Source organism: Mobula hypostoma, chromosome 7, assembly GCF_963921235.1.
Source record: "Mobula hypostoma chromosome 7, sMobHyp1.1, whole genome shotgun sequence".
Taxonomy (NCBI): Eukaryota; Metazoa; Chordata; class Chondrichthyes; order Myliobatiformes; family Myliobatidae; genus Mobula; species Mobula hypostoma.
The window spans coordinates 111334811-111350630 of record NC_086103.1 but is presented as its reverse complement, the minus strand read 5'-3'; the positions used below and the strand labels follow the sequence as shown (position 1 = coordinate 111350630).

Here is a 15820-nt window from a genome sequence, read left to right as displayed (position 1 = left end):
TGGATGTCAGAACCACTGGGCAATGTTACCTTAATGTTAAGGCATGTTACCTTGTTTTTCTTTGGTCCTGGTCTTCTGAAAGCAGGTGGGTGCCTCAGATTGAAGCAGGAAGAGGTTTAAAAATGTGTGCAAATAACCCTACCAGCTGAACAGCGCAAAATCTAAAAACACAGACAGGGACGCCATCCAGGCCAGTTGTTTTCAATGGGTTCACTCTCCAGAAGATTGGTCTCAAGTCTCTCATGGTGACTGGGAGTTCAGGTGCTTTCAAAGCTGTTGATGTGGGTTCCAAATAAATTTATTATCAAAGTATGTTATGACACCATACACCACCGAGATTAATTGTCTTGCAGGCATTCATCAGTAATTGATTACACCTCTGAAAGTTCAAACACTTTTGCTAGGACAAACTAATTCACACAGATGGTCTAAAAGCTTCTGACAACAGGGAACCCAAATTCCCACGATTAGTGTTGCAAGGGCAGACTGTCTGAGTTCACAAATATCCCAATTATTGATAGCTCAGCTATGCTTGTGACCATGTTTGATGTGTTATGTGACAGTATTAATCTGGTCTGCAAACGTCCTTGAACTTGGTTACAATGGTGCAAATTACTTAGCCCACAGTTGCCTGGTTTGATGCTGGCAAATTAACATTGTCTGAAGTCTGGCTGATCTTATGGTCACCACTTTGCAAACCATATCACTTAGTAGCCAACCTCTGCTGTGTGCTCTGAGCTCAGAAGACAGTACAGCTTGATTGCAAAGCCGTCCTTTCAACTTCAAACTGATTATTGCTTGCTAATTACATTAAGAACTGGACTGGTTCTTGTTTGAATTAATATCTGCTATACTCACATATTTCCATAACTCCTGAACAATCCCTAACACTATCAAAAAGGGTTCCAAGTGTACCAGAGCTGATATTTCCAAGGACAAGACATTTGTTCTTCCTAAATTCAACTTAGGTAATTACATTCTACATAATCACATCTGAATTTATATTTGGAATTAAGCTACAGAAAACTATTTTAATATGAATTATATATTCCTTCTGTCATTTGATCTTTTTTTCCAACTGTAGCAGCTGATTTGACATTGAGAAAGCAAAATGCTGTGAACTTTGAACATTTTGAGCAACAGAGGCAGCACCTATGAAGAGCAAAACGAGTTAACCTACCAGGTCTTTCATTTTATGCCACCTGACATATGTCCAGATTAGTTTCTAACAATAAAAAAAATGTAAGATTCTGTTTAACATCACAGACATTTTAATTCTTTAATGGCATGTTGAGTTCAAACACTACGAATCAATATTTGACAGGTAAAGTTGGAATTTTTCATTTATTTACAATTGCATTGAGGTATAAACTAGAACAAAATTAAGTTTGTGTTGACACATTAGAAGCCCCATTTCCCTCCAGTAACAATGAACATTAAGGTAAAATAAAACCTGTCCAATATTTTGGATTGGGTTTCTCATAAGTTGATTAAAACCATAACTATATTATAATCTAAGTTTCACCTATAAATACTCAGAACTACTTGATTTTTCTTCAATGATTTTCCTAACCCATAAAAGGACCTCAGTGTTTATCTCAGCCATGATGTCTTCAGCTGCTCGTCCTCTAACTTCCATTCCATGGCTAGCTCCTTCTACCCAATGTACTCTGGCAACCAGTGGAATCTTTTTCAATATGCATTCCAGTAAATCCTGCATGTTCAAATTGGTTTAAGATGATTAAGTACGGCTCTCAGTGTAACTTATGGATATAACAATAAATCAAACAATAGATCATTGTGTTTTTCAAAACAGTCACCAAACCATTTTAATGGCTTAGTTAAATATTTTCAGGAGGGGTCTCAAAGGACTGGAGAATAGCTGATGTTCTTTTATTATTCAAAAAATGAAACATGACTAATCCTAAAATTATACACCAGTGAGTCTCACATCAGTAGTTGGGAAGTTACTAGAGAAGATTCTTGGGGATCAGATTTACAAGCATTTTGAAAACTACGGCCTAATTAGGGTCAATCAGCATGGCTTTGTGTGGGCAAGTCGTGTCTTAGCAACTTAATAGAGTTTTTTTTTTAGATGATGACGGTGATTGATGAAGATAGAGTTGTAGATGTTGTCTACATGGATTTTAGCAATTGAAGACCAAGGGTAGAGGTCAATGGGACTTATTCTGGCTGGAGATCTGTGACCAGTGGTGTTCTGCAGAGATCTGTACGTGGGCCTCTGCTGTTTGTGATATATATAAATGATCTGGATGAAAACATAACTGGATGAGTTAGCAAATTTGCTGATGATATGAAGATTGGTGGCATTGTTGATAGTGTAAAAGAATAACAAAGGTTACAGCAGAATTTTGATCAGTTGCATATATGGGCGAAGAAATGGCACATGGAGTTTAACCTGGCCAAATATGAAGTGTGGCACTAATGGGAGATCAAATGTAAATGAAGAGTACACTGATAATGCCAGGACCCTTAACAGAGGATCTTGACATCCAAGTCCATAGCTCCCTAAAAGTGGCTACACATGTTGATAGGTATGCTTGCATTTATTTGTCAAGGAACTAAGCTCAAGAATTGGGAAGTTAAGTTGCAGCTTTATGCAACCCTACTTAGGCCACGTGAATGGCATTCAGTTTTGGTCACCCCATTATACGAAGGATGTTGAGGGTTTGGAGAGGGTGCAAGATATGTTTACCAGGATGTTGCCTGGATTAGTGAGCATATGTGGGCAATAGTGGGAGTGTGGACAAACTTAGGCTGTTTTCCCTGGAGCAACAGAGGCTGAAAGGAGGTCTGATAGAAGTTTTTTAGATTAAGAGAGGCACAGATAGAGTATCTTTTTGCCTGGGGTTAAAATGTCTAATACCAGAGGGCATGTGTTTAAGGTGAGAGGAGGTAAGTTCAAAAGAGATGTGCAGGAAAAGTTTTTTTTTAAATACAGAGTGGTGAGTACACTATCAGAGGTGGCGATGGAGGAAGCGACCACAATAGAAGTGTTCAAGACGCAGATAAGCACAGAAATGTGCAGGAAATGGAAGGATGTAGACATTGTGCAGGCAAAAGTGATTAGCTAAGTTGGGCATTAGTTTAATTAGTTTGACACAACATTGGTTATCAGCAACGTTCCTGGCTCTCAAAGAACTGTACGAGACCATCAACACACTGGAGACTGCACACCCAGAGGCTGCCTTCATCATCGCTGGTGACTTTAATCGAGCATCCCTGACGAAAGTCTCTCCAAAGTTTTGTCAGCACATCCAGGTGAGCACCTGTGGAGATAACACACTTGACCACTGCTACCCTCCCTTCCTCAACGCTTACCTTCACCCAGCTTTTGGAAAATCAGATCACTCTTTGATCCTGCTTCTGCCGATGTACAAGCAGAAGCTGAAACAAGAGGCGGCCATAGTTAAAACCATCCACTGTTGGTCCAATCAATTGGCCTCCATGCTGCAGGACTGCTTTGATGGCGTCGACTGGAATGTCTTCCATGATGAGGATGTCTCCAAGTTCACCGATGGAGTCACGTGCTTCAGCTGGAAGTGCATCGACAATGTTGTCCCTCAGAAGTCAGTCAGGGTCTTCCTGAACCAGAAACCCTGGATCAATAGTTCCATGTGAGCAGCAGTTACAGTGCGATATTGAGCTTACATCGCTGGAGATCAACCAGAGCTCAAGAAATGCAGCTATGATCTGCACAAAGCCATTAAGATTGAGTCAAGATTCACAACGAATAGCACATGTGTCTTGTGGCAAGGGCTGCATACCATCGCAGACTTAAAAGCCAAACATTGTGGTGCTGCCAACATCGTGGCCTCTCTCCCAGATGAGCTCAATTGCTTTTATGCCAGGTTCGATGTCACTAACTCTGAGCCTCCGAGGAAAGCCACCGCTACAACCTGCAACCTGGTCATCTCTGAGGCTGAGGTACGCAGACGTTTCCAACGAGTGGACAGTCGTAAAGCTGCGGGACTGGACAGCATCCCAGAGTAAGTACTCAGGATGTGCGCAGCACAACTGGCAGGTGTGTTTACAGACATTTTTAATCCAGTGTAGAGTGCCCTCCTGCTTCAAATTATCCACCATTGTCCCTGTACCAAAAGACTAAGGTAACATGCCTGAATGACTGCTGTCCAGTCGCACTCACCTCAATAATACGCAAATGCTTTGAGAGGCTTGTCAAGGATTACATCTGCAGTTTGCCACCACCCAAACTGGACCCCCTACAATTCACCTACTGACACAACCAATCGACAGATGATACAATAGCCACTGCTCTACATATCGTCCTTACACATCTGGAGAAGAAGGATGCTTATGTGAGAATGCTGTTCTTGGACTACAGTTCAGCATTCAACACCATAGTTCCATCCAGGCTCGACAAGAAGCTCAGAGACCTTGGCCTTGACCCTGCCCTGTGCAGCTGGATCCTGGACTTCCTGTCAGATCGCCAGCAGGTTGTAAGACTGGGCTCTCTCACCCCCAACCCTCTGACTTTCAATACAGGAGCCCCTTAGGGCTGCGTACTGAGTCCCCTCCTTTACTCCCTGTACACCCCTGACTGTGTCGCCACCCACAGCACCAATCTGCTAATTAAATTTGCCAAAGAAACTACATTGATTGGCCTTATCTCAAATAATAATGAGGTGGCCTACAGGGAAGAAGTCATCTCCCTGACACAGTGGTGTCAAGAAAACAACCTCTCCTCAATGTTGCAAAAACAAAGGAGCTGGTTGTGAATTACAGGAGGAACGGAGACGGGCTAACCCCTATTGACATCAATGGATCTGGGGTTGAGAGAGTAAACAGCTTCAAGTTCCTCGGCATCAACATCACTGAGGACCTCACGTGGTCTGTACACACCAGCTGTGTGGTGAAAAAGGCACAATAGTGCCTCTTTCACCTCAGACGGTTGAGGAAGTTTGGTATGGGCCCCCAAATTCTAAGAACTGTCTACAGGGGCACAATTGAGAGCATCCTGACTGGCTGCATCACTGCCTGGCATGGGAACTGTACTTCCCTCAATCGCAGGACTCTGCAGAGGGTGGTGCAGACAGCCCAGCGCATCTGTACATGTGAACTTCTCATGAGTCAGGACGTTTACAAGGACAGGTGTGTAAAAAGGGCCCATAAGATCACTGGGGACCAAACCAGCCCAAACACAATCTATTCCAGCTGCTATCTTCTGGGAAACGGTACTGCAGCATAAAAGCCAGGACCAACAGGCTCTGGGACAGCTTCTTCCACCAGGCCATCAGACTGATGAATTCATGCTGATTTGAGTGTATTCAATATTATATTGACTGTTCCATTTATTATAAATTACTATGATTGCACATTTAGATGGAGACTTAACATAAAGATTTTTTACTTCTCATGTATGTGAAGGATGTAAGAAATAAAGTCAATTCAATTCAATTAAAAGCTCCTGTATTTTGATTATGGCTAAAAATGAAATTTGCAGCATCTCATAATGAAGCACTGCATATTAGTGAGAATGACAGAGATCGCAGCCAAAGTTAATTTGCCTGTGTAAATTCTTATTATTACATATTGCAATCCAATGCTATTGTATCAATTGATTGTGTAGATGGAAAAGAGGACTACATCAAACTTTACTATTCATCAAAACTATCAACTTATGTCTATTAACTTGTAGGGTGATAGTATATTTTAAAAGCATTTTTTGAACAATGCAAGTTAATGCAAAGCTGTTCCAAGGCTATCCCTCAGCATATCTATTAAATCATTATTTCACTTTGACTTACTTTCTCACACATTCCATCTGCTGATCCAGAAATGAGAAGGATTGGGTGGCGCACAAGAAGCAAGTCCTCTGTTCGAAGTTTACTCTGCTGCTTTGGAGGGTGTAGTGGAAAAGACAAACAAAAGAGACCTTGCACAAACTCTTCATCTGGGGAGTCATTATACTCTTTAACAATACGGGCAGCGACTCTACATCCCATGGAGCGACCTACATAAGAAAAATTTCTTAAGCATCCACAATTCTGATTAAGTGTTTTGAAAAAAGCAACCTTTCCTAATAAATTATATGTATTGGGATTACAGGCAAAAATTTTACTTACCCCCAAGAAACCAGCTTTGCACTTTATATTCCTTTGACGACTTTACATATTCCTGCAATATATTAATGCCAAAGTTCCAAGCTGCTATTGGAAGTGTAGAAATTTTTAAAATTCTTCATTTAAACTTCCAATCTAAGTTAGGCAGAGTACATGGAGATGACAATAAATCAAATAAAAACAGCATTACATTCTTTTTGAATAGTCATCAAACCATAATACTGACCTATTTATGCAGTTTTACTCTGCTTTATATTACTCTAACCAATTAATTTATGAAATATTTTATCTACAATTCTGATTAGTCTATCTTATTCAATACCAAACAAGGTGTCAAATAAATATTTCTCATCTGCTTTGACCATGCCGAAGTCATGTAAACTAAGGGATTAAGGGAAGTAAACAGCTTGTACTGGAACATTACAACAGAGGAGATACTAGAGGTCTTAAACAACAGGAATTCTACAGATGCTGGAAATTCAAGCAACACACATCAAAGTTGCTGGTGAACACAGCAGGCCAGGCAGCATCTCTAGGAAGAGGTAGAGTCGACGTTTCAGGCCGAGACCCTTCGTAAGGACCAAGACGAAGTCCTGACGAAGGGTCTCGGCTTGAAACGCCAACTGTACCTCTTCCTAGAGATGCTGCCTGGCCTGCTGCGTTCACCAGCAACTTTGATGTGTGTTACTAGAGGTCTTAAGGTAGGTTTAGGTGGATAAATCCCTGGGCCTGATCAAGTGTTTCCTAGAACATCGTGGGAAGCTAGAAAAGAAATCACAGGGTCCCTGGAAGATATATTTGCATCATATTTAACCACATACGAGGTACTGGAAAAGTAGGATTGTTAATGTTATATCTTTATTCAAGGACAGGGCTGGGAGCTACAGACCAGTGAGCTTGACATTGGAGGTGGGAAAGTTAGAGAGTCATAGAGAAACACAGCATGGATACAGGCTCTTTCACCTGAGTCCACACCAACCAGGTGCCCACTCAGTAAGCCCCAATGTCCTGCAATTGGTCTATATCCCTCTAAGTCCCACTCCTGCATAAACATATCCAGTGCTTCTTAAATGATACTACTGTACCTTCCTCAGCCACTTCCTTTGGCAGCTTGTTCCAGATACTCAAAATCCTCTGCTGAAAAAACTGCCCCTCAGTTCCCTTTTAAAACTTTCACCTCATTCTAAACCTAAGCCCTCTAGTTTTGCACTCTCCTGGAGAAAAGACTGTTATCATCCACCTTACCATCCTGCTCCGGCCTATAATCAGGCCACACTTAGATCCCCTCCAGTTCGTCTACCAGCTCCGACTAGGAGTTGAGGATGCCATCGTCTACCTGCTGAACCATGTCTACGCCCACCTGGACAAGCCAGCGAGCACTGTGAGGGTCATGTTTTTTGACTTCTCCAGTGCATTCAACACCATCCGCCCTGCTCTGCTGGGGGAGAAGCTGACAGCGATGCAGGTGGATGCTTTCCTGGTGTCATGGATTCTTGATTACCTGACTGGCAGACCACAGTACATGTGCTTGCAACACTGTGTGTCCGACAGAGTGATCAGCACTCCACAGGGGCTCCACAGGGGACTGTTTTGTCTCCCTTTCTCTTCACCATTTACACCCCGGACTTCAACTACTGTACAGAGTCTTGTCATCTTCAGAAGTTTTCTGATGACTCTGCCATAGTTGGATGCATCAGCAAGGGAGAAAAGGCTGAGTACAGGGCTACGGTAGGAAACTTCATCACATGGTGTGAGCAGAATTATCTGCAGCTTAATGTGAAAAAGACTAAGGAGCTGGTGGTAGACCTGAGGAGAGCTAAGGTACCAGTGACCCCTGTTTCCATTGAGGGGGTCAGGGTGGACATGGTGGAGGATTACAAATACCTGGGGATATGAATTGACAATAAACTGGACTGGTCAAAGAACACTGAGGCTGTCTACAAGAAGGGTCAGAGCCATCTCTATTTCCTGAAGAGACTGAGGTCCTTTAACATCTGCTGGACGATGCTGAGGATGTTCTATGAGTCTGTGGTGGCCAGTGCTATCGTGTTTGCTGTTGTGTGCTGGGGCAGCAGGCTGAGGGTAGCAGACACCAACAGAATGAACAAACTCATTCGTAAGGCCAGTGATGTTGTGGGGATGGAACTGGACTCTCTGACGGTGGTGTCTGAAAAGAGGATGCTGTGTAAGTTGCATGCCATCTTGGTCAATGTCTCCCATCCACTACATAATGTACTGGTTGTGCACAGGAGTACATTCAGCCAGAGACTCATTCCACCGAGATGCAACACTGAGCATCATAGGAAGTCATTCCTGCCTGTGGCCATCAAACTTTACAACTCCTCCCTTGGAAGGTCAGACACCCTGAGCCAATAGGCTGGTCCTGGACTTATTTCCTGGCATAATTTACATATAACTATTTATGGTGTTATTACTATTTATTATGTGAGGGGATCCAGGAGTGCCCCTATTAACTGTTTGAAGAGAGACAGAGAGAGACATTTATCATTGATGGTTTGTTTGGAAAGGAGAGACAGACAGAGTCATTTACCACTGATATGTTGCTTTTGGAAAAGAGAGAGAGAGAGACGAAGATTCACAGTTGGACTGTCACTTTAAGGCATGGGAAGTAACTTTGGATTTTTACTGAGCTTGGAGTTGGAGACAGCACTGAGCAGCTCGAAGGTTGCTATGGTGACCAACAGGACGTTGTTGACGTTACTTCCAAGGACTTGTTGCCTGCTTGTGCACTTCTTTGCAGAAAAAGGACGAAGGGACTCTTTGAATGACAGGTGATGCTCAGCCTGGTGAGATAAATAGGAGGTCAGATGATATAGACCTCAGACACATGATCTGGACACTGAATGAGCATTATTGTGCCCGCAGGAAAAGTGGGTTTTGGAGGATCAATCAGGCGGATTGATCCAAATTGCTATTCCAACAGTGAAGAAGGGGTTGACTGGTGGGGAGTTCTCTATGTGTCCACCCTTGCCGGGGTGATAGCTTCACCACAGGAAAACCGGTCCCCCTGGTTAAAGTCACAGTCGGTGACTTGTAAAGGATTTCGGAGGACGACGAGAAGATCGACAGCAACAGCTCACCTGAGGACTCAACTCACACTCTCTCTCTCTCTCTCTCTCCCCATCACTATTCAACTAAATACCACGAACTGAACTTTACTCAACATCGTAAGACTGTATCTTTTTACCCCTAGACTGAAAGAAGCTTGGTTTTTCATATATCTATTTCCATACTTAATGATTTACTTACTTATATATAATCATTGCTAACCTGTTTGATTTATATACATTTATATAACTATATTGCGTAGCTACTAATAAATATTATTAGTTTATAGTAATACTGGACTCCAAAGTGTTTTCTATTTCTACTGGTTTCTTTATTCCTGTCACGGGGTACGTGACATAAACTGGGGCCTGCGTCCACAATATGAACAAATTGGTCAGGAGGCTGGTTTGAAATTGATTGGGGAAAATCCCTTTTGAATTTGGACTGTTGATTTGGTTGTGTGGAAAAACAGCAAAAATGGATGTTAGAGACTTTCTGAAATCACCAGACCTGGTGACTTTGAAGTTTGCTAAAAAGTATGGGTTGCGGGACATTGCTAAAGAATTGAGAATTGAGGTAAAGAAGGGTGTGAGTAAGGTAGAAATTCAAAGGAAGATAGATAAATATTATATAGATAAGGGAACATTTGATGAGGAGGCGTTAGAGGTGTTCGTGGAAGGTGAACCTGCTGAGGATGAGCTTCAGCTTCTGTTGGAAATATTAAGAAGGGAGCATGAACTGAAATTAAAACAGCTCGAGAGAGAGGCCAGAGAGGCAGAAAAACAGAGGGTCCATGAGGCTAGAGAGGCAGAGACAGTTTAAAAGGGAGAGGTTGCAGCAAAGAGGTTTAGTGTCGGACCCTGATGATTTTTACAGCTCAGAAGGGCTTGTTTCATGTGATGAATTTAAAAGTTGTGTTCCTGATGAGATAAGAGCATACCCAGTGGCAGAGGATGCCCCTACCCTGCAGGGGTCTGTTAAGAAAGCAGACAAAGAAGTTTTAACCCACGAGGTTGAGTTAACTCCAGATGAAAGTTTGCCAGAGAATTACGTCACAGATCAAACTTTACAACTTCTCCCTTGGAGGATCAGACACCCTGAGCCAATAGGCTGGTCCTGGACTTATTTCCTGGCATAATTTACATATTACTATTTAACTATTTATGGTGTTATTACTATTTATTATGTGAGGGGATCCAGGAGTGCCCCTATTAACTGTTTGAAGAGAGACAGAGAGAGACATTTATCATTGATCCACCAATTTATCCACCAATATGGTGGATAGTCACAGTCTTTTTTCCAAGAAAGGGAGTCTAGAACTAGAGGAGAACCACACATCAAAGTTGCTGGTGAACACAGCAGGCCAAGCAGCATCTCTAGGAAGAGGTACAGTCGATGTTTCAGGCCGAGACCCTTCGTCAGGACTAACTGAAGGAAGAGCTAGTAAGAGATTTGAAAGTGGGAGGGGGAGGGGGAGATCCAAAATGATAGGAGAAGACAGGAGGGGGAGGGATGGAGCCAAGAGCTGGACAGGTGATTGGCAAAAGGGATATGAGAGGATCATGGGACAGGAGGCCCAGGGAGAAGGAAAAGGGGTAGGGGGGAAAAACCCAGAGGATGGGCAAGGGGTATAGTCAGAGGGACAGGGGGAGAAAAAGGAGAGAGAGAGAAAGAATGTGTGTATATAAATAAATAACGAATGGGGTACGAGGGGGAGGTGGGGCATTAGCAGAAGTTTGAGAAGTCAATGTTCATGCCATCAGGTTGGAGGCTACCCAGATGGAATACAAGGTGTTGTTCCTCCAACCTGAGTGTGGCTTCATGTTTACAGTAGAGGAGGTTGTGGATAGACATGTCAGAATGGGAATGGGATGTGGAATTAAAATGTGAGGCCACTGGGAGATCCTGCTTTCTCTGGCGGACAGAGCATAGTTGGATTTAAGGAGAGAGGAGAAAGATTTAAGAGACTTGAGGGGAAACTTTTCTACACAGAGAGTAGTAAGTATATGGAACATACTGCCAGAGGAAGCCAATGTTAAAAGGCACAAGGACAGAAAAAGTTTAAAGAGGTATGGACCAAATACAGAGGGTCAGTGCCAGTAAAGTAGCAAGTACTAAATTAATGAGAAGGGAAAAGCACTGAAACCTAAATGTGTCCAGAATATGATTTTAAACAATAACATACATTATCAATCTCACCATGACTGCTCTGTAAGCTGTAATTCTATAGTCTAAGTTGAGGCCTTTGCAGGTGAACCTAAGGCACAGTATCCCATTAGATGCAAGAAATTCTGTCATGGACACCAGTTGATGAAAGTTCATGTCTCCACCTGCACCATGAGTAAGGATCACTCCATATGTTAGAGGAACATTTGGAATTGTGTAGATTGCATCTAGATTCTTTTCCCCAAATGGTATTTTCAATTTAACCTGAAAAATCAAAACAGAAAATTGTTATTTCCAATAACACAATAAAATATCTGAGAACAAAGCAAGAAAACTAATGTGTAATCTGTTCACAACTTACAGTCCTAAAATGATTCAGATTACTGCTTTTGCATTAAAAATAGCATTGCAAAACTGACGTGAAATTGAAGGATTTTAAGGAAATAGTCTTCATAAAACATTGTTTTTTTTTTCCCCAACATAAATTTCCAACCTCAAATTTTTCTACTTAGTAATACTGAAGGACCTCCTTATTAGCTGTCCCTTTTCAGGTTCCTTTATAGCTGCACCACTATTTGGTAGTTTTGATTTAATTTCCTCTCAGTATTGATCACCTGTTTTTAATGTTTTAATATTTTCCACCTAGCAGCCATTACAGGTTGAAATAATTTATTATCATGCATCAAATGGTTCAGTCCAATCTTCTGGTTCAATATATGCCAATGAGGTAATTCTCTGGCAGAAAAATCTGTACTAAGAGTAGTTTAATAGTCATTAATATTAATAATGTTTTCATTGAAAGAGGTGTCAAGAAGAGAATTTGACCATGACTGACAAAAAAATGTTAAAAGAGACATTCAGGGCAAATATTTAGGATGCAGATTCAATTGCACTGTCCCTAAGAGATGCTAGACAAGAAATGAATTGGCAGGGCCATTGAGAGAGAAAGAGTGAGGACACAGGTTAAGCTGGAATGCTTTTACACAGAACTGTTACAGCTTCTTCTCACGGCAGTACCATTCTGTGGTTTAGTGAGATAACGGGAAAAGGCATTAGAATTGATTATAGAATCCATGATACAGGTCACCAGCACTGATAAGTTTTATTCAACCTGTATCCTGAATCATTTTATTGACTACAACATCAATTAAAATGATACCCGTTTCCTGAATCACTATATCCACTAGAAAGTAATGGTCTCTGGCCTGGCCTACATCAGACATCCCACCTCTCCCGGAAGTTCAGGGAGTCTCCCTGATGCCCGCAAATTATATACAATATCCCGAAATCGATTTTTTTTTTGAGAGTGAGCAAGCGGGAGAGAGGGAGAGGGGGAGGGGTGGGGGGGGAGAGAGAGAGAGAGAGGCGTAGCAAGAGAGTGACAGAGAGAGCATTCTGATTGGTCACTCTTTGTGCTAAGTAGACCTATCGGTTTTCTCTGTGGGTGGGCTTTACAGTCGACCTCTCTCTCTCTTCCATTGTCCATCAGTTCAGTTTAGTGTCCTGCAGTGCCATGGCAGAGTGTTCCAAAAAAAGAAAATATGGAATGTACTTCACCCCAGAATACACAAAGTAGACCCCTGCCTAATAGGGGTCAAAAATAATGACAGTGTTGCTCGCTGCACTGTTTGCAACAGTGACTCTTCTATTGCCCATGACATGGGCAGTGGTCCCCAACCACCGGGCCGCAAAGCATGTGCTACCAGGCCGCGAGGAAACGATATGATTTGGTGATATGAAACTATATGAGTCAGCTGCACCTTTCCTCCTTCCCTGTCACGCCCAGTGTTGAACTTGAACACATGCATCAGTCGGTCATTAACCTACAACTACTTGATGGGTAAAAAACAAACATCGCATGAGAGTTTCTTTGGAAGAGATGGTAGGGGACAAAAAAGGCCTAACGATGATGATAATGCAGAGACAGCTGAGGCCGAGACTGCAAAAAAAAAGCTTCGTTCAACAGAAAATATGAGTCATACATGGCTTTATTGCGACCGGTGACTCGCACACCCCAAGCCTCCTGTGTGTGATATGTGGAGACAAGCTGTCTAATGAGGCAATGAAACCCTCAAACCGCTTCAGCACCAAGAGTCCAAGCACCCTGCTCTAAAGACAAACCCGCTGAGTTTTTTGAGCGGAAAAAATGTGAGCAAGCGGGACAGAAGCAAGTGCTGAGAGTCACCATCTCCACAAACGCTGCTGCTCTGAGAGCGTCGTACTTAGTGGCTAGTCGTATTGCTAAGGCTAAGGAGCCTTTCACTGTAGGTGAAGAATCGATTCTGCCTGCTGCCAAGGACATGTGCCGTGAACTGTTGGGAGAAGCTGCAGCTAACAAGATGGCACAGGTTTCTCTTTCAGCTACCACGTTAAATGACTGTAAAAGACATATTGAGGTGAGTTTAACAGGTGTCATTCGTTCATTAGCATAGCTAACGTTATTTAAACTAGCTGGCTAGCTACTAAGCAGCTACTCTATTGATGTCCTACGTGATGAGGCCTTGTAGACTTGTTTAAAGTTGTAATAGAATAAAACAATGACTTCATGATAATATAATGTAATATAATATAATGTGTCATATTAAGACAGAATTCAGAAGTCAGCTGTCTCACCAAACACTTGTGAATCTGATGTCTTGCAAAATTAACAAATTCATTGACAGACTGCTAGGAGGTTGAGACTTTCGGCAAAATGCTCAAATCTGCCAAGCAAGCCACATCGCAGTACAAGGGAAGTTTGTAAAAGAAATAGAAAAGCTATTTGCATTAGTATTTAGCTATTAGCATTGAGACTGTCAACAAGATACTCAACAAGGAATATATATATACACACACACATAAACATTTGTGTGTATATATATATATATATATATATATATATATATGTGTGTGTGTGTGTGTGTGTGTGTGTGTGTGTGTGTGTGTGTGTGAATAATCAAATAAATTGTTGTAACATACACACAAAATGCTGATGAACGCAGCAGGCCAGGCAGCATCTCTAGGAAGAGGTACAGTCGACGTTTCAGGCCGAGACCCTTCGTCAGGACTAACTGAAGGAAGAGTTAGTAAGAGATCCTCCCACTTTCAAATCTCTTACTAACTCTTCCTTCAGTTAGTCCTGACGAAGGGTCTCCGCCTGAAACGTCGACTGTACCTCTTCCTAGAGATGCTACCTGGCCTGCTGCATTCACCAGCAACTTTGATGTGTGTTGCTTTAATGTTCATGCCATCAGGTTGGAGGCTACTCAGACAGAATATGAGGTGTTGTTCCTCCAACCTGAGTGTGGCTTCATTTTGACAGTAGAAGAGGCCGTGGATAGACATGTCAGAATGGGAATGGGATGTGGAATTAAAATGTGTGGCTACTGCGAGATCCTGCTTTCTCTTGCGGACAGAGAGTAAGTGTTCAGCGAAACAGTCTCCCAGCCTGCGTCAGGTCTTACCAATATATAGAAGGCCACATCGGGAGCACCGGAGTGTTCTTTCATAATCAAATGTCCTGTATACATACACCCTTGGAGGTCGACGGGGGGGGGGGGGGTGGTGGAAGAGTTGCAGGGTGCAGCGTTGGTGGTGCTACCTTCCCTAAAATGAGTTTTTGCAGGGTGGGATGTCTGCTACATCACCCAATCGATAGCATTGTAATATAAATCTACTTGAATGAGGAGCTGGGATACCGAAGTCGTAAGATCAGTGACTGAATTCAAATGCTCCATCACCAACCATGTCGTTTGGGAGCCATCAGTTTGTGTGGCTTTTGTTGCGGCGAACACAGCTACAAAGAAACACACACAAAATGCCGGTATTGCTTGGATTTCCAGCATCTGCAGATTTTCTCCTGTTTGTGACAAGTACAAAGACCAACCCTGAGACCTCAGCGACTTTGTTATTGCAGCATATAATACTCACTCTAACCCTCCCCCTTTAAAACCTACATCGTAAGAGCACAGATCAAATGCCCATGTAACGAAAACAATTAAAATGCACACCGTTCGATACGACTCCAAACGCTTCGTCTCCTGCATTGTAATCGTACTTCGCCGCAAGTTTCTCTTCCCAGTTAAAAACCGCGCGTGCGCGTCCATCGATAATGCCATTGGCCAAGCCAGACGTCAATTATCTCAGAACAGAGAATTATCAACATGGGCTCCCAACGTGTGGTGATAAAATATTTCCAAGCGCATTAGTGAATTACTAATGGTCGCTCTTGTAGTTTAGAAGAATGGCAGTTATTTTATTAGATTTTGATGCCACCAGCTGTGACCTATGCTTACAAACTTTTACTGTTAGTATATATAGCTTCCATTTATGATTTATTTTTTCATATTTTTGCAGCTTTATTTTGGGATTTGTTGCATATTGTTCGTAAAATCTTTAATCCTAAAATTGCATTTTTTTTAACTTTTAAATTTAAAGGACCACTGAGTTAAATTCTGCAATGTGTTCAATAATCCCGAATTAACGGATATCCAAGCTTCTCC

General features: G+C 42.2%; 1 protein-coding gene across 1 annotated transcript; it reads right to left on the bottom strand.

Annotated features, from left to right (window-relative positions):
• Positions 1–842: 842 nt before the first annotated feature.
• tex30 (testis expressed 30) lies at positions 843–15390 on the bottom strand. Its single transcript, XM_063052820.1, has 5 exons — positions 15329–15390; positions 11373–11603; positions 6108–6159; positions 5790–5995; positions 843–1714 (listed from the first exon to the last, which is right to left on the bottom strand). Exons 1-5 carry the CDS (start codon positions 15362–15364, stop codon positions 1526–1528), a joined length of 714 nt encoding a protein of 237 aa, XP_062908890.1. The 5' UTR covers positions 15365–15390; the 3' UTR covers positions 843–1525.
• Between the last annotated feature and the right edge of the window lie 430 nt (positions 15391–15820).